The 26,101-nt window shown below is 41.3% G+C and overlaps 1 protein-coding gene across 1 annotated transcript; it reads left to right on the top strand.

Moving 5' to 3' along the window:
- The first annotated feature begins 208 nt into the window (after positions 1-208).
- Positions 209-26,101, top strand: CSTF1 (cleavage stimulation factor, 3' pre-RNA, subunit 1). The gene is made up of 7 exons (XM_015413664.1): positions 209-328; positions 1,319-1,507; positions 2,929-3,124; positions 3,799-4,076; positions 6,758-6,955; positions 8,602-8,992; positions 25,396-26,101. The coding sequence occupies exons 1-7, from the start codon at positions 209-211 to the stop codon at positions 25,653-25,655; spliced, it is 1,632 nt and encodes a 543-aa protein (XP_015269150.1). The 3' UTR covers positions 25,656-26,101.

Genomic DNA, 26,101 nt, shown 5'->3' with positions numbered 1-26,101 from the left:
ATAATGTTGTCATACAGTAAGCAACTGTTGATAGGGTGATTTGGGGTGAGAAACCAGGCAGACATAGGATTGATGTGTGATTCTGCAACCTTTAAAAGCGGTGTGGTAGAACTGAAGGCTGATTTCATGAGGACTGCAAGTCAGGAAGAGATTTCATAGGACTGCATGAAAAACGTGGAATAGGTTAATACCAGTTCTTTAGAGAAGAATGTCAAATCGCCACATGTCTCCAGCGTGTGAAAGGTGGCCGTTTCCGTGGGGCATGAGTAACATGGACTCCCCCACCAACGAACCTCGGCCAATGCGACTGCCATTTCTTGAGGCTGACGTGAGTAGAACTGCTCCTGGAGATTATGGGAGAGGGTTAATTTGGTTCTGCTGATGTGCAGACAAACGTATAGGGAATGCCCAAGACTGCTGTCAAGTTTATTGTTGTTGTTCAGTCGCACAGTCGAGTCCGACTCTTCGCGACCCCATGGACCAGATCACACCAGTCCCTCCTGTCTTCCGCCGTCCTCTGAAGCTTGCTCAATTTCATGTTCGTTGCATCGATGACACTGTCTAACCATCTCATCCTTTGCCGTCCCCTTCTTCTTTGACCTTCAGTCTTTCCCAGCATCAGGGTCTTCTCCAGGGAGGGCTCCCTTCTCATTTGGTGGCCAAAGTATTTGAGCTTCAACTTCAGGATCTGGCCTTCCAGGGAACAGTCAGGGTTGATTTCGTTTAGGATTGACTGATTTGATCTCCTTGCAGTCCAAGGGACTCTCAAGAGTCTTCTCCAGCACCATAGTTCAAAAGAATCTATTCTTCAGCACTCAGCCTTCCTTATAGTCCAACTTTCGCAGCCATACATTACTACTGGGAATATCATTGATACCATACCAAATGTGTTATTTTCTTTCACACTATCTACCGTTGCAATCCTTACATGGGAGTGTCCCCCCCATTGCACTACTCAGAGCCTCTTTCCAAATAAATATTTATAGTATTGCACTGCACCACAGCAATTCTGTGCAAGAGTGGGACTTAGTTCTCAGTAAACATGCCCTAACCTCCAGCTTTAAGGCTGCCAAAGAAAAATCAGTCTTCAGGGATATCCATTATTTAAGGAATGTATAAAACATACATTTCCTTTCCAAAGAGTTAACAACCCCATTCTTGATAAGAGTTGCTCAAATCCCATCGCCCTTCCATGCAGCTCTCTCGCCACAGTCTGCAGGGACGCTTTGGGGCTTTTGTTCCAGTAGGTATGCGGCCGACGGCGCATGCGCCCATTCGTCCTCTGTGTGACTCCGGCGGGAATCGCTTTCTCTTCCAGCTGCGGCTGCAATCGATGTGCGGGGGCTCGATGCAGCAGCCTGTTCGGCGCAGCCTCCCTCGGCCCAGGCTGCTACCGCCTCCTGCCGCCCAGCTCCCGTTGCCTCTGCCGGCCTATCCCCCGATCGATGCTGTCGGGCCTCCAGCAGCCATTTTAAGCGGGGAGAGACCCAGGCCAAGAGACGGACCGGTGAGTATCGGGTTTAGCACCATCGCTTGATCAGATTTCACTCTCCAAGTAGGGTTAGAGGACCGCCTCTTACGGCTGATAGCCCGGAGGCTCCTCTGCGCTCCCCTTTATCGCTGACCCGCCTCCCTCCCGAGCTCCTTCTCACGCTCGTTTGGTGGGGCGGGAAGGAGGATGGTGGATTTGGGGGAGTTGCGGGTGAAGTGTTGGAAGTAACGTGGATGCATTGCAGAGGGAGGCGCGAGGGCCACGTGGGGGATTATTAAAGGCTGTTATAAGGGAAACGGAATTGTGTGGACGGACTAATTCATTTGTTGACAGAGTAGTTTCGAGTCCGGTAGCACCTTAGAGACCAACAAGGTTTTCAAGGGTATAAGCTTTCCGTGGTCAAAGCTTCCGTCGCCAGACATTAGACTTTTAAGGTGTGCTACTGGACTCGAATCTAGCTGTTCTACTGCAGATCGGCACGGCTATGCTCTCTAAAACTATCTTCATAGTAAACGTTTTAAATTATGTCTCTGGCCATATGAACATAAAGAGACTTGATAACCAGACTCAAGAGCTTAACTAGTCCGGTAATCTAGTTCCATTGATGGCTAACAAATAACTAATAGGAATCTTGCCAGGAGGGTATGGAAGCCACAACCCTCTCCGGTTATTTGACTTCCTTGCAATTTACTTGGAGTTTTCATGGCCAGGTACCCTTTTATAGCACTGTTCTCCATTAATCTGTCCAATCCCTTTACATTGTTGTCTAAGATATTGTATCTTGCAGTAGCAAATTCCATAAATTAAGAAGTGCTATGTTCCTTTTCTGTTACATCTTTGCTATCCATCCTCTTTATGGGTGAAATGCTCTGCAGGAGGTTCGTTTTGTGTTTCTTTAGTTGTAGGTGTCTTTTTTATGTCTAATTAAATATGTTTTCACAATAACAGTTATTTGTTGTTATAATTGTTATACAATTAATATGCTAGTATTTGATGCTTTTGCCTCTTTTGCAAACTATAATTTCTTAATTATTTTTAAATGATAATAAAAAGATGGTATATGAGTAAATAATGTATAACTGAGGGATATATTGAAGTGAAAAATTATTTAAGAATAATAAACATCCAATTGCCAAAAAAGAGTACCAAGGACTTCTGTTGTGAAAGTTCACAGTTAAACTAGTCACTTTGTGACTAGCAAATTAATTTTAAAAAATCAGAGAAAGGGATAAGTTTTTTTGTATTAATTTGCTGAATTTGGCTTGTGAACAAATTTTATTAGCCTATTTTTCAGTGCTGCTTTATGTCTGCACTGGTTTTTTCATTATTTAATACTATTTTAAAAATAGGCTGCCTATCAGATTGGAACAATTCTATGGAACAGTGTATATGTTGTTTTACTACACTTGTATGAATTTCTTTTCTCTTTGTTTCAGGCTGTTGGAAGACAACCTTTGCTCACAATGTATAGACCAAAAGTAAGCCTGAAGGACAGACAACAGCTTTACAAGCTCATCATTAGTCAATTACTGTATGATGGATACATCAACATTGCTAATGGTTTGATAAATGAGGTAAAGCCACAGTCTGTCTGTGCACCATCTGAGCAGCTGTTGCATCTGATTAAATTGGGTAAGTTGTATTGCAAACCAGGGTTTAAGACATTGTGCTTAAGTTCAGGTATGTGACAGTGGCATTTCAACAGTCAACATGTTTCCATTTCTGGACTTTCAGTATTATAACTTCACAGTCTCCAGAAATTATGCTAAGTGAATAGGACCTAATTAAAAAAAATAATGCTTTAAAGTTTTCAGCTGAGTTGTAGGAAGCTTTTTCTGAGGTGCTTGGATTCTTCCATCTCTCTAAATGAAAACAGAGTCTAATTTGTGCCCAAATTCATTTCCTTTGATAATGCAGATGAGCACTTAACCATTCAGTGACTTTGTTCAACTTCAATTACTTGTATCAACTGCACTGAAGTTGTTTTAAAGGGCCATAAGAATACAAAATGCATGATGCTAGTCGTGCAATCCAAAGAAGAACTAAACTCTGGTAAGTCTGTTCAAGGTGTGTAAGGCTGCACTGTCTAAAGGAAAGAGTTTGAAGTGCAACAGGTTAGGTTTATAAGATGACTGTTGAAGTCAGACGGGAAGTATTGCTGGATTAACATTCTAGATAGCATATTGATACCAGATCTTCAAAGCAGGCTTGAGAAATGCTGCTGTTACTTTTCACTAATATCTTGCCTGCTCAAAGTTTAAATGTGTCTGCTTTAGGAAAACTCTTCTTACTTTTTCTTCTCCCAGGAATGGAGAATGATGACAGTGCAGTTCAGTATGCCATTGGGCGCTCTGACACCGTCGCTCCAGGCACAGGCATTGACTTGGAATTTGATGCAGATGTACAGACTATGTCCCCAGAGGCCTCTGAATATGAGACATGTTATGTCACATCTCACAAAGGACCATGTCGTGTAGCTACCTATAGCAGAGATGGACAGCTAATAGCTACAGGATCAGCTGACGCATCAATAAAGATACTTGATACAGAGAGAATGTTGGCAAAGAGTGCTATGCCTATTGAGGTAATGGCTGAAATAATAACACAAGAATGCTTGCATTTGTTCGTTCTATTCCACCAGGCTGGGCTTAGCTCCAGGGCCCCCCCTTCAGAAATTTCCTTGTTGTATAGTCACCATTGGCCCCGGTTACACTGACCGAATATCGCGGGGGGGGGGAGGCATGGCTGTTTGCCCCGCCGACATCCCGTGGTTCGGGGGGAGGTGCCAATCATACGACAGTCCTGTGGCGCGGCATGATCACAGCAGCAATGGCTAGGCGCCACTGCCGTGGCAAACGGGGTTGTGGGGTTTTTTTAAACCAAAGTGTGCGCATGCGTCGTTGGGTGCTTGTGCGCATCCCGTGGAGACTTGGGGGAAAAAACCCTTTTCGCCACGGGACATGGGCGGGCGCCAGATGCCACGACCTACCACCGGAAACGCGATTAGACGCCCGCCTTTGCCCCGCGGTTTCCGGAAAGTAGTACCTCGGAAACTAGTACCTCGGAGGTACTAGTTTTTTACGGCGCATCTTCAGCGGGAAGCCTCGGGTTAGCCATGGGAGCTCTACGCTTCCCAGATGTTGCAGTGTGATCACGCCCAAAAAATCCACCTGTCTTCCGTCTCTGTAGCGTGGCTAATGCTCCGTGTGACCGCAGCCATTGTTGGGTTTTGCTTTATGTCCAGTGGTGCATCTTGACCTCAGCTGTTTGTTGGTTGCCCAGATTATGTTGTGCAGTCCTAAAGCTGACAAGGACAAAGTTCTGACTTTGATCCAGAGAAGGAAACTGGTCATTGTGACTCTGTAACCTTTATATTGTTTGTGCAGTTTGCTTTCGAGAAGTCTGGGTGCATCTGGCTGTTAGCGTTAAGGACAGAAATGTTTTTGAGCAAATTTCACTACAGTGTTTTTGAAAGATGAGCATGCTTCAGTCAAGCCAGTTCTTTCGATTCACTGGCACTTAAGCATCTGATATTCATTTTTTTTCCCTCATGCAGCTGCCTCCTACACATCTGTTTAGCTTTGTTCTCAGTCCACAATCCTGCATACTTTGCAGGATTACACAGGGCAGATTTTTATGGGGGAACATGCAGCCTTTGAACTTGTCTACACTTTCTTGGGAGCAAAGTTCTAATGGTCCCTGGGGGAAAATGTTGTTTAGAGCAGTTTGGTTTGGTAGAGTGTCTCACTACAAGTGTCTACCTGAATGCTGTCTTCAGGTTTGTATAGGATGAGCTTTTCTTTTTCAATGACACTGGTATGGTAACCTGATTCTTAACTTGGAACATTTTCATTGCCAAGGTGCTTTCTTGAATACAGCAGTGTTTGACACCAGTATCTTTTATGGTGATGCTTTCAGTGACTTGGAGCCATTTCACAAATGAAAGTGTTTCAGTCTGCAGAGCATTACTGTCTCTTGCGGAAGACGGGGGAAAGGGCCCCCCCCCCCCCCCCCCCCCCCCGAACAGCATGAGGGAACAGTCAATGAAAATGCATTTATTTACAACATTTGTATCCCACCTTTTTGCTTATAGAAGGGCCACAAAGGAGGCTAACAACTTAAAATATACATGGTAAAATACATTATAAAACATTAACAGAACTCTTTCTCCCAAACGTACCTCATTAACACAACTTTAAAAAGAGTTCAACAGAATTAAAATACATATTGGCCCCGGTCACACGTGCCGGAAAATGCGGGGAGGGGGAGGCGTGGCTATTTGTGGCGTTGCAATTAGCTGCGCGGCAACACGATGAGGCACGTCGGTGGCAACCCACGGTTCCAGCCCTCAGTGTGTGCACTGCAACGAAGACGACCGGAGGGAAAAGCCACACCGGCGCAATCACACCAAGGCAAACTGTTTGCTACTACCTTCGAGGAGGTATTTTTTTAACTGCACATTTTCGGTGGCATGCCACGGGTGCACTCCACTTGCCAGATGTTGTGGTGTGATCGCGCCCGGAAAATCCACCATCCAATCGTGGCTCTCCCACGACAAATTCGCCATGTGAATGGGGCCATTAAACAGTTAAAATACATACAAAAATATTGGTGAGGAAGGAGAGATTATTGAGGGAAAGACAGCAACAAAAGGGGCCCGAGAGCTCTTCCTGGGAAGAGAGTTCCAGAGCTTTAGTGCCCTGACTGAAGTCCCACTCCTGGGTTGCCACTCACCTGATCTCAGAAGGTGGGCCTCTGAAAATGGCCATAACAGTTTGCCACTCTTCCATTTGCAGAAATCCTCTGTGGTATCCAAACCAATGGACTTCAAATGCCATAGTGACTAAAGGTAACCTTCACATTCAGAGGCAGCAAACCTCTGAAACCCAGTGCTAGAAGGCCATGCTGGACAAGATAGACCACTAGTCTAATCCATTAGGATTCCTCTTATGCCAGTAAAACCGCAGACTTGCAAGATTTGAAACAATCCTGAACTCTCACAGCTTCAGATCCCGGTTGAAGAATGGATAGTTAATTTCTCACCTTTAAAAGTTTTTGTGAGAATGTCAAAGAGCATTTTCTAAAGCACTCCAAAAGAGTTGTATAGCCTGTGCTGAAAAGATACTCAGTAGAACCCGCTGAGCCCCTGTGGCCTCCAGAGAGGCAGCTCCTTTCAGATAAATGTGTAATACAGGCTATTCATAGTGTGTCTTAGTCCTTATGGTTAAGATGTTACAGTTCTGGCATTGTGATTATTTTTTTCAGGTCATGATGAATGAAACGGCACAGCAGAACATGGAAAACCACCCTGTTATTAGAACTCTTTATGATCACGTGGATGAGGTGACATGTTTAGCTTTTCATCCAACCGAACAGATCCTTGCCTCTGGATCAAGGGATTACACGCTTAAATTGTTCGATTATTCAAAACCGTCTGCTAAAAGAGCCTTCAAATATATCCAGGTTAGATAATTATGCTATAGTTTTATACAGTGGCATAGAAATAATTGGCTTTCACTTTGAAATGTTCTTTTGAAGACTTGCTTATTTTGTTGACTGTGGGTGCAAGTGTTCACAGAATCAGCATCATCCTGGAGCTGAAGAAACCTCAGTTCCATAGTTATCTTAAAGAAATTAACTTGAACGTCTGTGTCCACAGGTATGAGAGTTTTCAGCTGCCTAAAGATTAGATGTGGACATGAAAATGTAGTGTCTAAGGCTAGAATCAAGAATGGTGGGTAAAGGGGATTGCTTAATTCTCTCTCTTCCAAGAATTATCTGCTCAGATTTACCCCTCCTCTTGTGTTCCTAATCCTGGGGAGAAAATAATTATTTGGAGAATTTAGAAGCCACCCCTCCAGAGAGGTGAATGTTTGTGGTCCCCAATATCTTTTGCAGTAAGGAAAGCAACTTGTAGAGGGTTGCTTTAAGCTGAATGTAACCAGAGGAGAAGAAATTAACCAGTGTGCCTGTACCCATTTCTTGCTCAAAGAGCAGTGTGCCAAAACTGTTTTGGATTTTTTAAAAAAGAAAAGACTCCAATGATTGTAACACATCCTCCTTATAACATCTAGTGTGAACCTGGTCTGCAGACTGCTGAAAAATTGGAAGTCAGATCTTCTGAAATGCATGTCCTGCCCTAAAAACATAGATCAATTGGAGATTTGGTGGGTCTTGATTGTCTAGTAATTTATGTGGGCCAGAAACAAATGACTCTTCATCTCTCTGTTTCCCCCTCTAAATTTAACTCAGTTTTTAGCAATTGCTTTGGAGCGTGAGTCTTCTTGTGAGGGGCTGAGTATAGTCTTTGGGAAATTTACAAAATGGAAATATTAGGCACAGATGCCCATAACTTTTAATCAGTTTCTTTCTCTTCAAAACCTACTTCTTGGGTTCCTTTGCCTCATTGGTAAGCAATAATGGCTGCCACGGGTGCTTTCCCTCTACTAGACAGCTGATCAAGCTGCCTCCACTGCATCGTAGCTGATTTGTGCATCCTGTTTTCAGGATCCTGGATCCTCTCTAGTCCAGTGGGGAAGATCCAAGAGAAAAGCTCTTTTCATACAAATAATGCTCAGTCACTAATCCTGCCTTCAAAATGGCCCTGCCTACTTTCCTGAAAGATACGGCAAGTGCTGGAGAAGTGCCTGTGGGTGCCATGAGTCCCACAGTTACAATCCTGGGGATTACTGACCTAATGTAATATTTACAGAAGCCTCTGGTTCTCATGAAATTAGGCCTCTAAGAATGAATGAATTACTGAAACTCACAAAATGTTTTCAAAACATTACGTAAATACTTTGTCTCATGCAATATACATTGATAATCCTTGTTCTATAAGCAGATATCTTTGAGCTGTAATGTGTATTAATTAAAATCTCTTTTTAGGTAGGGTTTTCCTCAAAAACGCTATCAACAAAATTCCAATTTTTTTTAAAAAAAATCTGATTAAAAAAAAAGAAATCATTGATTTTTGTCCACCCTCTTCTGTGGGAATGAATTTCTTCTGTGCTTCATGCAGCAGCCGGCACAACATTTGGCAATTAGTTTTGGAGTAATAACAACAGTATGATGCATTTTTGTTAATTGCCTATTTTCCAACTAAACAGGAAGCAGAAATGCTACGTTCTATCTCTTTCCATCCTTCTGGAGACTTCATACTTGTTGGTACCCAGCATCCTACCTTGCGACTGTATGACGTCAATACTTTCCAGTGTTTTGTGTCTTGCAACCCTCAAGATCAGCACACTGATGCTATATGCTCAGTTAATTACAATGCAAGTGCTAACATGTACGTGACGGGCAGCAAAGATGGATGCATCAAACTATGGGATGGTGTTTCAAATCGCTGTATCACCACTTTTGAGAAAGCTCACGATGGAGCTGAAGTTTGTTCTGCCATCTTCTCCAAGAATTCCAAGTATATTCTGTCGAGTGGAAAAGACTCTGTAGCTAAACTATGGGAGATATCTACAGGGAGAACCCTGGTCAAATATACAGGTAGGTGGAAGCTAACCTCAGCAACACCAACAATAAAAAAGTTGTTCTTGGAAAGATCCAAGTAATGCACTCTTTTTCTCTCATGCAGATTTATCTCTTATTGCAGTTTATTGAATCTAGCTAAACACACATTAATACTTTTGATATTGTGGGGGTTTTGTTCATACATAAGTCTAGTTGCTCTTGAGCTGAGTTTTCAGCTTCTCAAAACTGGATGCTTCTTTTTGGGCATGAGCGTGTCTTTAAACCTGGTTGCATGCAGTCCTGTAATCTAATCTACAGAATCTGTAGTCTACAGAAGAGTAGTTTTCAGTGGGGAAAATATTGTCACACAACCCATGAGACTTGGGTTATTTGTCTGCTTTGTGTATTCAGTAACTATCATTGGCGTTGTCTCTCCGTTTTGTAAGTTGAGACTAGTGGTCTGTTTTGAGGAAAATTGTAAATAGCTTGTAAGTACTCTCTGTAAAATCTTCAGAATCAGGAAAATAATCCAGATGTTTTTCTTTTGTCTGTGAGAAATAATTCATGAGGAATAATATTTTTTCCCTAGATGTAGGATAAAATCTAAGGCATAGCCTGCAGTCTTGCCCAGCAGCATACCTAGGGTGTTGCATAACTCTTTATGTATACCAGGAGACATTCCTGGAAGGTTCGTGCATTTATTTGCTTCTCACCAGTATCACTTGGCACGGAGATGGTGTTGTTCATTTGATTATATCATTGAGCCAGAACAAGCAGCATCAAAGCGTAATTGTTCTGTTTGCTATCTTATACTTCCACTGTGAAATGCTACTACAATGACATAGAGCTCCAAAGAACAAAGAAATAAAACTTTGCATTTTCCTTGTCACATGAAGCTGCCTTATAGTGAATCAGACCATTGATCCATCAAGGTCAGTATTGTCTACTCAGACTGGCAGTGGCTCTCCAGGGTCACTCACATCACCTGGAGATGCTGGGGATTGAACCTGGGACCTTCTGCATGCCAACCAGAAGCTCTACCATTGAGCCATGGCCCCTTCTTTGTCCAAAAGAACTTAACAAATATACCTTGTAATTTAAGACCAGTGTATAACAATTTTGGACCAGCAGGGTGCACCCAAGTCTTAGTTTATTGAAATACCTTTTGTTACTGGAAGGAACTGTAGGCTACCTGTGAACACACATGGAGCTGCCTTGTACTGAATGCATGCATCATTGGTCCATCAAGGTCAATATTGTCTGCTCAGACTGACAGTGGCATAGCTGCCTGGTCCTTTTTTCTTGTTAATCTAGAGGTGCTAGGGGATGAACCTGAAAATCTTGTTGGGTCCAACCTGCATGCCAGGCGGAGGCTCTTCTATTGAGCCACAGACCCTTCATATATGTATATTGCAGGTGGACTTTACCCTTTTGGGAAAGCGTCTTGATGTTTTTTAACATTCTTACCCTTAAGTCCTAAATAAGTGCTTACCTGCCAAGCTATTTTAACTGGTACATGGTTAGGTAGCTTATTGAGAAAATACCTCCTATGGACCTCATACATAGTGGGTTGGATCCAGTCAGCTTTTTTGCTGAATCTCACCCAGTTCTCATTTCTACAGCTATCTGTCCCACATGGCTTTCATCCATATAGGTCTCACGATCCCCCAGCATAGCCTTGATGCTGAAAGGGAACCAGCAGAAAATCCCGTTGGATCCAACCTGAATAGCATGGAAAGCAGCACATATTTGGGTTCACTGGAATGGCATGTATTTGAAATGAAGGGACAGGGTGCATTTAATAATGCCTAGTGTTTGATCCATAATACTGTGAGGACAAAATTTTCTCACTCCATACATTAGCCCACTGTGCCCCCAAAGTGTCAGGGTTCCCAGCCCTGTGCCAGCAAATGGCAGGAGATTTGGTGGGCAGTTCCTGGGAAGGGTGGAGTTTCAGGAGGAAGTGGTATTGCTTCTGTGTGATGCTCTAGGGATTTCCTCTAATCTCTGTGGTAATTGCCATCAGCATGGTTCTCCCCCTGCGTTGTTTTTAACTCCTCAAATTATCAAGGGTAGAGGATTGCCCACTGCCAGCAGGCAAATCACAGTTATAACAACAGTGGGTCAGAGTAACCACAGGAACAGAACTGGTTGCAATGTGCTGTGAAAGAGGAGAAACTGCAAGAATTGCTTTCCACATTTTTCAGTGATATGTGTTAGATACCTGACCGGAATACATATTTTCCTTCTTGGACGTCATTAATTAAGTGTATCAAATGCATGAACATCTTAAAATACCAGTTCCATACAAATTTATAGAATTAGATTCCAAACTTCAGAATCTGAGGAATGATATCCCAATGATTTCTGGGGAGTATAATTTAATATTTATGCTTGTTACTACTCGTTGGAAGTAATTCATTGCCGCTAACCATCACCTGGAAGTATATAAACTCTGATACCAATTAAAGACTTTATGCCGCCTGTCTCGAAACCCGGAAAAGGATTTCAGTATTGGCTAATGGACAGCATATAGTTGGTATGAATACCTTGAGAATTAAGTCCTGCTTCATTATGCTGAAGCAGGAGTCCAGCTTTTAAGATTCACTGTGAGTGAATCAGTAAGTGTGTGTATTGATTTTTCAGTATTCTGTGACTCAGGTGTTGCACTCCATTTAGTTGATGTTAATTAGCAAACAATGTGACTGTTTATGTATCATACCTGTTATATATTGAATACTTAGAGATTTATGTCATAGTTGAAGCACAGAGTAAAGATGGAATCTATAAGAAGTACTTCCAATTTTACCGTAAGTTTAGGAAAGAAAGATCTACATTATGTCTGTCTGTACACTTGATAGTCTCCATGCCTTTAATTGCAATTATGTTTTGAAGGCAACACCAATCCCCCCTCCCCCCCAAGTACTGTGCAATCAAAATGTTTGCTGCTGCTGAACTATTCCTGGTTGCTTTCAAATATGTCACAAGGGCCATAACGGATTCAAAAATATGACTGCATTTCTAAAAAAGTCTGCTTTCTCAAATCTCATCCATTTTTAACCTCTGGGCAAAGTTATCATATGTAATTAAAAAGCTCTCTTAGCAATACTGCATCTTTAGCAGAGTTTAATACCACTTTTCCTTTAGACTAATTTTTAATGATATTTGCATTAGGAGATTGCATCATGCAATTTTTAAAAATTGTATATGTTGATTTCTTCTGGGATCCATTTTCCTAGATCTCTATACTACTTTGTAGTGTAACTAATTTGTATTAGGTTTTCACTCTTTCTGGTTAAATTTTTTATTTTCAAAAAGTGGGATACAAAAGGGAAAAAGGGTAAGGAAAAGTGTAAATTCATCTAAAGTTCTCAAATATCATGAATAGTTGCATACAACAAGTAGAATAAATTGTATTAATAAAAATAGAGAAATATATAATCAGCAAATAACACCAGAACACCTGGACAGGGCATTACAAGCCATGGCTGGATGGTTACAGCAGAGCTGACTGAAACTGGATCCATCGAAGACGGTGGTCCTGCACGCGGGCCATGGAGGTCAGGGACTGGGTATCAGGCTCCCAGCCTTTGACGGGGCCCCATTGGTGCCAGCATTGAGGGTAAAGAGCCTGGGGGGTGTTCCTGGATGCCTCACTGACTATGGAGGCCCAGGTCACTGCCACAGCCAGATCTGTCTTTTTCCATCTGAGGCATATCAGGTAGTTGGCCCCATACTTCTCCCCAATGACCTGGCTGCAGTGACCCATGCAGTGGTCACTTCTAGATTGGACTATTGTAATTCTCTCTACATGGGGCTGCCCTTGGACTATTGTCATTCTCTCTACGTGGGGCCGCCCTTGACTCTGCTCCAGAAGCTACAGCTAGTGCAGAAAGCAGCAGCATGGGTGTTGATGTTGCTGCCTGTACAGGCCCACATCCGCCCGGTGCTGCGTGAACTGCACTGGCTGCCTATTGAATTCCAGATCCGCTTCAAGGTGCTGGTGCTTACTTTTAAAGCTCTATACGGACAGGGGCCTGCATATCTTCAAGACCGCTTCTCCCCATATGAACCTCACAGAACATTACATTCTGCAAATCAGCATCTCCTGGTAGTCCCTGGCACTAAGGATGTCCGACTTGCCTCAGCTAAGGCCAGGGACTTTTCGGCCCTGGCCCCCACCTGGTAGAATGAGCTCCCTTATGAGATCAGGGCCCTGCGGGACCTGTTACAGTTCCGCAGGGTCTGTAAGACAGAGCTCTTCCGCCAGACTTTCAGTTGAGGCAGCGGGTATCCACCAAGTATGGCTTCCCGTCCAGGGACTGCAGATCCTACATTACTGTTATCAGCATCTTCTGTTGAGGCATATTGTACATCTAGTATTAGATTGTTTAATGGATTTATGTGTTTTAAATTTTAATTGTAAATCTGCACTGTGTGCAGACGGATATGTTTGGAACCAGCCCTGAGCCTGCTATGTGGGGAGGATGGGTTATAAATTTAATTAATTACAGTATTCAGGAATAAGTTCTCTCTTTGAAATAAGAACCAAAATATTTCCGAATATTCAGCGATAGTCTGGTAAAAATAAACAAGATTACATCTTTAATAATTAAAGAGATTTCTACCCTAAGTTTAAACCATCCGTAAAACCTGGATATTATCTTACCCATTTATTTTTAATTTTTATCACATTATAAGTCTTATTTTTACTAAATACTTAAATACTTACGTAATGAAGTATTAAAGAGATTTAATCTGTAATCAATATCATCATCCCCTTTTATGTAATATTCAGATAAATTCAAAAGGTTTCAAGAAATTTAACTACTCCCATAATAATGGGTAATAGGCTTGCCATTTCTGCTGAAATTCTTTCAGTGGTCTTTTATTTATATAGTTAGTTTTGCCATTGTTGCGTATTCAGCTAATTTTTCTTTCCAAATCTCTAATGTGGGACATTTTTCTGTTTTCCATTTCATTGCAAATTTTAGTCTAGCAGCTGTTAACATTAATCTGAGAAAGTCTTGTGAAGCTCTTTCTATATTGTCTGGCAGAATTCTCAATAACATAGTCTCTGGTTTCATTGGGAATTTAGTTTTTAAAATATTTTGAATTTCTTCATATATATTTTTCCAGTATCTCTTCATCTGGTGTAAGTCCACCACAAATGATAAAAGGTGTCTTCTGCTTCTTTGCATTTCCAACAGGACCCTTTGTAATTCTTATCCATCTTTTCAATATCTTTTGGAGAGAAGTACCACTGGTAAAACATCTTATACCACTTCTCTTAGTGCTGGCTGTGAATCTAATATCCTGAGTCCATATTTTTCCCCAGCACTGAAACGGCATTTCCTCACCAAAATTTTGCATCTATTTAATCATGCATTATTTAACCTGTTTATCTTCAGAATCATATTGAAGCAATATTTTGTAAATTTGCCCTAGTAGATGGTTTTTAGATTGTGAGACAGTCTTTTCAAAATCAGTCAATTCTTTTAGAACACCTCTTTTTATACAGATGTTGTTTCTTAATCTAGAAGCAATTTGAAAATGTATCCACCATTGTGTTTTTCCTTCTTATGTGATCTCTTGCAACATCTTAATCTCTCATTGTGAATTTATCATATGGCTGTAGGTTATGTAGTCTTTATTTTTCCTTGTGTGATTGCCATAATAAACATCTATTGGTGACATTACTGGTTGGATTGAGGCGCTGATTCTTTTTTTTAAGCATTTCCCAAATGTAGGACAGGGCTCAGACCAGTGTACATCCATACAAAACATTTGCATAATAAAATCATTTAAATAATCTATATTATACAGCAATAATAACCTATAACAAGTAAGATGGCGATGGAACTGCCAGAATATTTTTATATAAGCTATCTCTAATTATATGTCTTTTAACTTGGGTTATGCTTTTTGATATGGATTATTTAATCCACAAATAGCTGTGTAATCCGTCATCTAGATTTGAAGACTCTAATTTTATCAGTCTTTAATTAGGATTCCTAAACCAGTCTGGTATCCAAACTAGCCCAGCAGCTTGATAATATAATTTGATATTGGGTATTGCCAGGCCACCTCTTTTCTTCTCATCTTGCAGTACTTTAAATCTTATTCTTGGCTTCTTGTCATTCCATACAAAAAGTTTAGTTTAGGTAATACACTCATTTTTACAGTAGAAATCCTTCCTAGCCAATATAGTTGTAGCTTGGACCATCTTTTAAGATCTTTTTGTATTTTAGACCAAGTTGTCACGTAATTATCCTTGAGTAATGTATCATTTTGTCCTGTGGGATATATTCCTATGTATTTGACTGGAAGGTTTTCATTCTTTACTAGCAGCCATTGCATGTGAAATGTACCTTTTCCTGTCTTCAAGGATTCAGATTGAATTTCTGACCTATAAGCAGTCACACGCTTCTTAAACTACCCAGTGTCTTCCTGCACACACCGGGCAATAGCTCTTCCTGTTATGAACCATCTCTCAAAGTAAAAAAAACATTTATTTAACATTGAAGAAAGCAACCTGCACAGAAGAAACAATTCTTAAGCTGAATCTCCCGAAAAAGCCCCAGTTCAGATTTGTACAGCTGAAGCCACGTGCTTTTTATGATGCTTTCTGTGGTAAATAATTATAACGGATGCATCTAATACCTTGTTTTATCCAAAATGGAGTCAACTTGTGGAATTTGCTACTACTAAGTTGTGGTAATGTGTCCACTTGTTTGGATGATTTAAAAGGAGATCATGAAGGGTAGACCCATCGACAGTGATTAGAACTGATCACTAGAGGCAGTGTATCTCTGAATTACAGGTACCTGCTGAGGCCATTTAGAGGAAGGCTTCTGCTGTCATGCCGTGCGGGAAAGTTTTTCTGAAGCATCTGAGTAGTCACTGTGGAACCTTGATGCTAAATTATATTGGTATTCTGTTTGAACCAGCAGAATATGGTGGCTCTATAATAAAAACCAATCCCATTTTCTGGAGGGGAAAGGTCTAAAAGTATTTTAAAAGTCTTGTTGCTTTGCAGATTCTTGTTGGATACTAGCCCTCTGAGTTTCTATATAAATCTATTGGCTGCAAAGCCTATCTTGTCATGGTTAGGAGTAAAATAAATGATATTCAGTAGTAATGCTTATGAGAACAGTTCTTCCAAAGCATAAAGACATTAAAAGTATACTTTTTAACATGCTCTGTAAACTAACAGGGGTCTAAACTTGTGAAAAGGTGATAAAGTTCCACTTCCAGTCTCTTAATGGGATGATGATTCCAGTGGCTAGCTCAAACTGGGTTTACTGTGCTTCACTTAGTCTAAACTTGTGAAAAGGTTTCTTTTCGGGATGATGATTCCAGTGGCAATCTCAAACTGGGTTTACTGTGCTTCACTTATTTAACAACCACATAAGAAATATTCAGTCCTAACCCATTGATGGTTACTTAGAAGTAAATTTCACTGAGTTTGAGTCTCTGACGGAAAGTTTATACCGGAGATTCTTCAACACATGGAGACCACAAGCATTCCCCATGCATTCCATTAATTTTTTCAGTGTCCCACCCCAGGCACTTCACTTTTCCTAAGTCATAATTAGAGTATGTTTTTGTATAGATTGAGTTTGGGCGTGGGGTTCTGCAGGATATCATGAGATGTTAAAGGGGCAACAACCTCAGCTGAAAAGTGGATGAAAAAACATCCCTTATACAAAAATCATATGCTTGTGTTAAAATTTTTAGTCCCTGTTATGCTTCGTTAATTGATGGTACAATCTGATCTTTAAGCTTGCTTTCTGTTCCTTCCAAATTTGTAATAACTTCAGTATCTTAGTAACAAATGCTGAAACGTCTGTAGTAATAAAATAGGTGCAAGGAAGTATCTTGTCGCCTATCAGTTCTAAAGTTTCCGTTCACCCAAACTGAAACTGGTTTGTGATCACACATCCTTGTAGAAAATACAGAAGCCAACCTAAACTTCCAAAGAACTAATGATTCTATTTTCTTTTTCCCCATCCCAAATGGATGTGACCAGGGAACATTCTCCTTTTAATTAGTTTGATTTAGTTAGTTTGATTACTCTGAATAGGCTTTCATATAATATCTTTTAAGTCTCTAACAGAGTAAATGCTATTTATAACATTCGTGACACATTGAGGTTTGAAAGATTTAATTGTTTTTCCGAGCTAGAAATAAAGATATTTTAAAACTACATTTAGAAAAGAAACAGTGTGAGAAGACTTCAGCCTTAAAAAAAATACTTGACCTCTTAACTTCAGCCCCCTTCCAAGAAGGTGACATCTGAATAGTTGAAATACATTTGTTCATTTCCTCAGCCAATGGGTCTGCTTAGATCCCAGCAAACATTTTGTCATACTTTGATGAAAATCCATTAGGATTCAGTGTTTTGCTGCTCTTAAGTTGTCTGATGGTCTGCCTTAAGTTCCTGTACTGTATTTAGTTGGTTCAATCTATTCCTTTCCTCATCTGAAATTTTAGGAATCTGGACGTTAGAAAGAAAGCCATCAGCCTCTTTTTCTTGGGGTGAGTCAGACCTATATAATTGTGAATTATATATAACCAGTTCTGACAAACTTAGATTTATTTCCATTTCCATCCCACCCCAATGTGAGGTTACTTTTGGTGTAAAGAAAGGAGAATAACTGATTCTAAAAACTGTGTGAAACATTTACCCTACTCCTGCTTGGCTGTGAAATGCAAGCCAAACAAAGTTTTCCATCAGTTGGCTGAAACCTCCAGGCAGTCAGTAATGTTAGTCCTACACAGGGCAGATTTTAGTAGTTTAGCCTTGAGATTATGAATATGTGATAGTGGCTAGTTCTCTTAAAGCTATAAACCCTGCCCCCTGTTTATTCATAGGTAAAGATCTTCAAGTTCATAAGGGCAGTCTGAGTGCTGTACACAGGTCAAAAACTCAATTGACAGGGGGTGCACAAAATGGTATCTAGCCATGCCTGGAGTTGGAGAGCTGCTACTTGCTCCACAAACTTCCAAAAAAGGAATTGCTAAAAATACATCCAGCGACATCCAAGGTTTTTTTAAAAAAAAATATTTATTGTTTTTGCACAGGAGACAATGAATTGTAGACTTAAGGCTACTGTTCTCTCTAAATGAGGCAGTAATTATCTGAACTAGCAAGAACCCTTCTTCTCCCATCTGTTTTTGACCAATCAGAATAGATGTGGCTCTGGCTGGCTAGGTTTTCCCCAAGTACACTATCTAATTTGGCTGTAGTGAAATTGAGCTTCTCGTACCTCAGACTGGTTGTGCATTTGCAATGGCAGCTGCCAGTTTTAATGGAATTCAAACAATTATTTTTTCTATGGAAGTGGGTGGCAACCTCATCAGAAATGCACCCATTTCATACGAGGCAGAGCCTGGTTAGCGATTCACCACTATGAATAGCTTTGTACGAGACTTTGAATATGTGATGGCAGCCAACGAAAAGGATTTACTTGCCAGTGCTACAGGTTTTAACAAATTTGTATGCCATAATCGGTCAGCTTTGGCGCAAGTCACGTGCCATGAGTGTTCTAATCCTCTCCCTTCTACTTCATTCACCACAGGCCACATGTAAAATCGGTGAATTTGTACGAACAAAGTGGTTAGAAAGTCCACTTGAGAGCAACTGTCTTGATGGTTATTTTATCAGAGTGGCTGACCAAGTCAGTGGGGAAAAAATGTTCCAAAGAGTAGAGAATCACCCACAAGATGGCCTCCACCTCAGAGGGAGAAAGGATGATTTTGCACATTTTTCTCCATCAAATGATAAAGCATGATAATGACAATCAGTGTGTATCACAATCAGTCATGTATCACACTGTCATGGTAAAATCAGGAGGCAGACATTTCTGCCCTTCTATGTTGCCACTGGGGTGGCAGGACAATTAGACTTATTTCATGGAATCTACTGTATTCCCACCCATTTCAGGGAAGCAGGACTACGTTCAATTTCTTCCTGTTTCCTGTGTGGGAGTCACCTAGGCTCAGTTCTTTTCCTGCTTCAGTAGGGGAGCAGCTAGGTAACACCACTTCGACTTTTGCTATTTTTGTTCTTATTCCAACTTAACTCCTTTCTCTCTCTCTAGTTCTTGGCTCTACAAAAAAAAAGTAGTATGAGTCTTCAAAACATTTTAATGGAATAATTATTTTTCAGCTATTTTTTTAACTTTGCCAGGAACTCAGCATTTTGTCTTAAATCTTTGAAAGTAGACAAAGCAACAGGTGTTTGTATTCACCTTTTGAAGATCTATTCATTTAAGTACCAGGATGCCTGATCTGAGATCACCTGATTCTGCTGTGATACAATGGAAATAGGGCTGGGTTGGGGGCAGACGTGGCTACCAATCCCTTCTTAACCACGTGACTCATAGAGTAAGTCTTGGGAAAGCTGTTTTCTTTCAGCCAAACCTACCTTACTAAGCTGCGAGGAGAAAACATAATAGCCATTGAAGAAACAAGGGAATACAAATAGGATAATTCCAACTTGATGGTAACATAGCTAAAAAAGTTATGGCTTATGCACAATTAAGTATACCTGTTTGAACCCTGATTTGGGGCGGGAGCATGAATTGATGTTGTTGTTGTTCAGTCGCACAGTCGAGTCCGACTCTTTGCGACCCCATGGACCAGATCATGCCAGGCCTTCCGGTCTTCCGCTGTCCTCTGAAGTTTGCTCAACTTCATGTTCGTTGCATCTATGACACTGTCTAACCATCTCATCCTTTGCCATCCCGGTCTTCTATGACCTTCAATCTTTCCCAGCATCAGGGTCTTCTCCAGTGAGTGCTCCCTTCTCATTTGGTGGCCAAAGTATTTGAGCTTCAGTTTCATTATCTGGCCTTCCAGGGAACAGTCAGGGTTGATTTCTTTGAGGATTGACTGATTTGTTCTTCTTGCAGTCCAAGGGACTCTCAAGAGTCTCCTCCAGCACCATAGTTCAAAAGAATCTATTCTTCGGCGCTCGGCCTTCCTTATAGTCCAACTCTCACAGCCATACATGACTACTGGGAATACCATTGCTTTGACCATGCGGACTTTTGTTGGCAGGGTGATGTCTCTACTTTTTATCATGCTGTTTAGGTTCGCCATCACTTTCCTCCCAAGGAAATCTTTTAATTTCATGGCTGCTGTCACAGTCTGCGGTGATCTGGGATCCCAGGAACGTGAAGTCTGTCACTACTTCCACGACTTCCCCTTCTATTTGCCAAGGAGTGATGGGGCCGGATGCCATGATCTTAGTTTTTTTGATGTTGAGCTTCAAGCCCACTTTTGCGCTCTCCTCTTTTACCCTGAGCAAGAGGCTCTTGAGGTCCTCTTCACTTTCTGCCATCAGAGTGGTATCGTCTGCATATCTGAGGTTGTTGATCTTTTCCCCAGCAATCTTAATTCCCGCTTGTGATTCATCCAGGCCAGCATTTCGCATGATGTACTCTGCATATATATTAAATAAGCAAGGCGACAATATACATCCTTGTCGTACTCCTTTTCCTATGCTAAACCAATCAGTTGTTCCATATCCGGTTCTAACTGTCGCTTCTTGGCCCTTATACAGGTTTCTCAAGAGACATGTGAGGTGGTCTGGTACTCCCATCTCTTTAAGGACCTGCCATAGTTTGTTGTGATCCACACAGTCAAAAGCTTTAGCATAGTCAATGAAGCAGAAGTAGATATTTTTCTGGTACTCTCTTGCTTTCTCCATAATCCAGCGAATGTTGGCAATTTGATCTCTAGTTCCTCTACCTCTTCGAAACCCAGCTTGTACTTCTGGTAGTTCTCTATCCACGTACTGTTGAAGCCTAGCTTGTAGGATCTTGAGCATGACCTTGCTAGCGTGTGATATGAGTGCAATTGTGCGATAGTTTGAACATTCCTTGGCATTGCCCTTCTTTGGGATTGGAATGTATACTGATCTTTTCCAATCCTGTGGCCACTCTTTCCTTTTGCCTTTGTCTTTCGCTTTCCTTCTTTCCTCTGCTATTTGTAAAGCCTCATCAGACAGCCACTTTGCTTTCTTACATTTCTTTTTCTTTGGGATGGTGGTGATTGCTGCCTCCTGTACAATGTCACGAACCTCCGTCCATAGTTCTTCAGGCACTATCTATCAAATCTAGACCCTTGATTTGATTTGAATTGATAGAGAATACCAAATATTTCCTAACTCATTTTAAGATCAGTAACTCCATTGAAGAGCCAGTTTGGTGTAGTGGTTAAGTGCATGGACTCTAATCTGGGAGAACCGGGTTTGATTCCCCACTCCTCCACTTGCACCTGCTGGATGACCTTGAGCAAGCCATAGTTCTGGCACAGCTGTTCTTGAAAAAGAGCAGTTTCTGTCAGAGCTCTCTCAGCCGTACCTACCTCACAGGGTGTCTGTTGGGAGGGGAAAGGAGTTTGTAAGTCGCTCTGAGACTCCTTTGGGTACAATCTCTTTTCTTCTTCTTCTTTTCTCCCCCATCATTGACCAGAGGAAAGTCTTGTTTATTATAGAATGGAAAATAACCCAAAGACATCCGCATTAATAGTAGCTTCCTTTTGCACAAACAAAACAAAAAAAAACCTTGGTAAAGAAAATTCAAATTATCTCTCTAGAGTTATTTTACTCTAGTTAGTATTTGCAAAAACAACATTTCATTTTCCTCACTTAGAGTCTTTTAAAAATATTTTTCATTCGTTATGGACCCATTTCCATTCACACATAAAATCTCCTTTCTCTGACTCCCGAGTTCCTGAAATCTGCTGTTTGATCTCTGTCCTGTCTGTATTAGGACCACTGTGGAAGCTCACTCACCATTTTTGGTCAGGCCTACAGTTTTCTTTCCAAGATCAAGCTCAGGGGAAACCAGCTGGCAGCAGAAGTTGGCTGTAGATGGTAGTTATTGTCAGGCACTTAATGGCATCACAAATCTACCTAGGCCTATAAGGTCATAATTGTGCTCAGTTTCCCTAGAACAGGTTTTCAAACTTTAAAAGTCTGGCTGCACTGTAGAGGAAAAATAAAATAATGAACAAGCTTTTGAATGCATAAACATAAACATAAAAGTGGTGTTTCTAGCTGTTTTTTTATTTTTTAAGGGAGAGGGTTTTAAAAAACAGGGTGGGTGGACAGTCCATATCAAGCACGAGATATGGGGCAAAACTGAAGAAGGAAATTAGCATTAAGCTTGGGGGCAAGTATATTTGTTGTTTGCACTACAAAATTGGGGGAAAGGCAGTTTAGCTGGCAGCAGAAAAGATGCGCCGACTTGAACATAAGAGAAACCAGTGTTGGATCAGGCCAATGGCCCATCCTGTCCAACACTCTCACACAGTGGTCAAAAATGCCAGGTGCCATCAGGAGGTCCAGCAGTGGGGCCAGGACACTAGAAGCCCTCCCACTGTCGTTGTCCCCCCCCCCCAAGCACCAAGAATAAAGTGTGTCACTTGCCCCAGACTGAGAGTTCCTTTCTATACCTTGTGGATAATAGCCACTGATGGACCTCTGCTCCATATATTTATCTAATTCCCTCTTGAAGCCGTCCAAGCTTGTCGCCACCACCACCTCCTGTGGCAGTGAATTCCATGTGTTAATCACTCTTAGGGTGAAGAAGTACTTCCTTTTATCCGTTCTATCCCGACTGCTCAGCAATTTCATTGAGTCCCCACGAGTTCTTGTATTGTATTGCTTTTAAGTATAGCTATACACACCCCTCTTAGGGGGATTCTTGGCTTTCTTTCCAAATGTGTCACTATCATCTGTCTGACTTCCTTTTAATTTTTCAGTTTCTCCTTCATTTTTAGAATGCCTTTCCTGTTAATGTAAATCTATTCCCCCTGCCCCAATATTCTGTAACTTTTACAGTCATTGAGGTTTGGCCTACAGTATTGTTTGTGAGCAAAATAATTTTGAATATTTATATAGCTTCATGTATAATAAACCAGGGATATAATGTCATCAATATATTTTCAAGAACTGAATTTGTAGGTGGGGCGATGTTCAGTGTAAACGTTATACCCTGGAATGAATCAATTAATCTTAGCAGTACCCCTGATTCCTCTTCTGTCAGCTATGTCAACAATAACAGCCCCATTTCGCCCCTCCCATTTCAATCATCCCTTTTTAATGGTCATAGAAAGGACAATCTGGGAGGTACTGTTGTTCCCAAATTTCTTGTTTTGGGGTTGAAGGCAGGATTGTGTGGCACTTTTTGTTGTTGTTATGGGTACATCACTACCTATGAAAGACAGTGCTTTCACAAGGTCGGTAAGCTAGTTAGGAATGGTCTTCCTTCAGAGATATATGAATCTAAATAGCTGATAGTTACTAGTGGCTGCTCTGTCAATTACCTTGTCAGTGTCTGGAATGAGAGGCTGACCTTGACTATTGACACAGTAGTTTATTGGTATCCTTGTTCTCTCCCTTTGTATCGGGCCTCCCTTGCATATGAGCACCAAACATACAATAACATCAGTACAGGTGGCAAAAGACTTGCGGCAAATCTGACAGCTTGGCAGAGAGGCCATTAGAAGGACAATGGTGGTGGCAAAGAAGGCATTTCTCTGCCATCATTGTAGTTGTGTAGCATCTTTCCACAGAACTGCTCTCATTGTCATAATGGGTGCTGTGCTCTCCCACCCCAAGACTGAATCACCCTGCTGTGACACCTTTTGCACAACCGTTTTGATCCCAATCACTTGCATTGGTTTCTGCTGATCTGTCAGTCTTGCAGGATATAGTATGAAGCTTGTGGAACACTATATACTCTAGGTCCTTATCCATAATGGCTGGTGAAAACCAGATGGGAGAGGCTGCTGCTAATGGAAATTGTTAAATAGAACTGTCAGCTGACCAGGGATTTAAAAACAACAACAACCCTATCCTTGTGTCTTTAACAGTAGCTTGACCTGCAGAAATCAGCAGGTGGCGCTTTTAGAGACAAGCACTGGATACCTGTGAATGTCTTAAAATCAAGTGGCCATTAAGGTTTCAGGGGATGGACAGAAAGTTGTCAATCTGTTGTAAGAACTTCATTACGAAGTAAGGAAACTCAGATTCCTTTAAACTCAATTCCAAAACAAGACTTTTAAAAAAAAACTTCTTGATTGATATTGCCAGCCTTGACACTTAACTGGCCATTCTTACATCGTTTGCCTTTTTATGGATGATGATGATTAAACAGACAGTTGCATCATAACTCTTGGCTTTCTAGGATAGACATGGAACAAATTACTTTCACTTTTCTGTCTCGCTTCCAGCCTGGGTACAGGACCAAGACTGCCTTCATAGCCCTAGTGGGCAATTTGTGCCGATCCTATTAGATCTCTCAGCAGCCTTTAAGAATACCTGTCAAATCTTGTTGGATTCTGTGTGGAACTGGGTAGATGTAAATGGCCCTGTCTGGCTCATTTGCTTGTGGCCAGAAATTTTGAAGATTGACAGATGCAGGCCAATGCTATGGGAGGTGAATTATAGACGACCCAGTTTTCATTCTGTCTTGCTTTTTTCTACGTATGAGGCTGTTGAGAGATCATCTGTAGTGAATGGAGTGAGGTGTCAACAGTATGTTGATTTTACCCAACTTTAATTTTGTTGTCTGTAGAATCAAGGAACTTCAGTATATCGAGACAATGGGATTCATTGGATAAAGGGAGTCTGAATATTGCGTCCAAATAAGATGAAAATGATAGTGATTGCAGATCCCTGTGTTATGGAAAAAGGAAATGCACCCATTGTTTATTGGGTTTGACCTCCTTTAAACCCTGTGCAGTTTGGGGGGGGGGTCCTTGAACCTGGCCAAATTAGGTGACTGTTGAGGCCAAGACGGCATGGAATCTCATATCTGGTCCATCAGCTGCTCTCTAATAATGGAAATGGATGGTCTAGCATTCATAATTGTGTAACCTGTGGGGTTGATTATAGTGTACTTGGGCTGCCCCTTCAGCAGCTTTCAGAAACTTCATTTACTTCATGCAGCAGCCTGTAAATTGTGGAGGACTAGAGTAGAGACACTGAGTATTGAGCAACTGCACTAGCTATCTATTAGCTTCTAGGTTCTAATTTGAAATATTGGTGTGGACCTTTTGAAGTCCTAAATGGTGTGGGTCCTGTGCACCTTAAGAAGCCAGCCTACCTACATTCTGTGAGGTACCATTTGCTTGGAACAGAGTACCTTCTGTGGACCCTGACCTGTAGATAACTTTTTGTCTGAGCTGATCTGTGCAGTCTTTTAGAAAAGTCGGGAAGGCTTTCCTCCTAAGGGATGTCCTTGCTGACTTTATCCAGTGAGCATACTGCTGATGGTTAGAGGAAACTTATTTGGCTGACTTTATTGTAGAGGATTGGAATCTGCTACTTAGGTTCACTAGGATACGATAAGCATTGAGACTGATGAGTTTGTTTTATAGTTGTGTTAACAGTGTTATGTACGTTGCTGCATCTGCAGGAGCTGGCTTAAGTGGACGTCAAGTTCATAGGACCCAGGCAGTCTTCAACCACACAGAAGACTACGTGCTTCTTCCCGACGAAAGGACCATCAGCCTGTGTTGCTGGGACTCAAGAACAGCTGAACGGAGGAATCTCCTTTCCTTGGGACATAACAGTATAGTTCGCTGCATCGTCCACTCTCCCACCAATCCTGGTTTCATGACATGCAGTGATGACTACAGAGCTCGGTTTTGGTACCGAAGGTCAACCACAGACTAAAGCTGGATTTATGAAATAGCCATCTGGATTTTATATTATCCCCACCACCACCACCACTTTTTTAAAACTTTGAATTTAAACAGTTTGGACTAAATTTTCTCGACAAACAAGAAAAAACAACAAAAAAATCCTTACTAGAAGGATAGCTTTAAAGTTGTGTCCATATATTCAAAACAGCAGCTTAAAATAGGCAGGTTTTTGTTGTCTACCTGTGCACGCTTTATAGCCAGGTTGCACTCAGCATTCCCTAGCCGGGATTGGTCTTCTGTTTTTAAGAAGCCTTGGCCTCCATTGTTTTGATTAAGTGTGCCCTTAACTGCTGTTTTGTATATTTTTATTCCTTTTTCCTTTCTGGTCATCTAGCTGTAAAATGGATTTTTGTGCCGTTCTTTTGGGCTTTTAAAAAAACGTTGTTCTTTAGATGATGTAGATCAATTAAACTAAAA

This window comes from Gekko japonicus, unplaced genomic scaffold, assembly GCF_001447785.1.
Source record: "Gekko japonicus isolate JY-2015 unplaced genomic scaffold, Gekko_japonicus_V1.1 scaffold529, whole genome shotgun sequence".
Lineage (NCBI taxonomy): Eukaryota > Metazoa > Chordata > Lepidosauria > Squamata > Gekkonidae > Gekko > Gekko japonicus.
The sequence above is the reverse complement of the archived record's forward strand: the minus strand, read 5'-3'. Positions and strand labels throughout refer to the sequence as shown.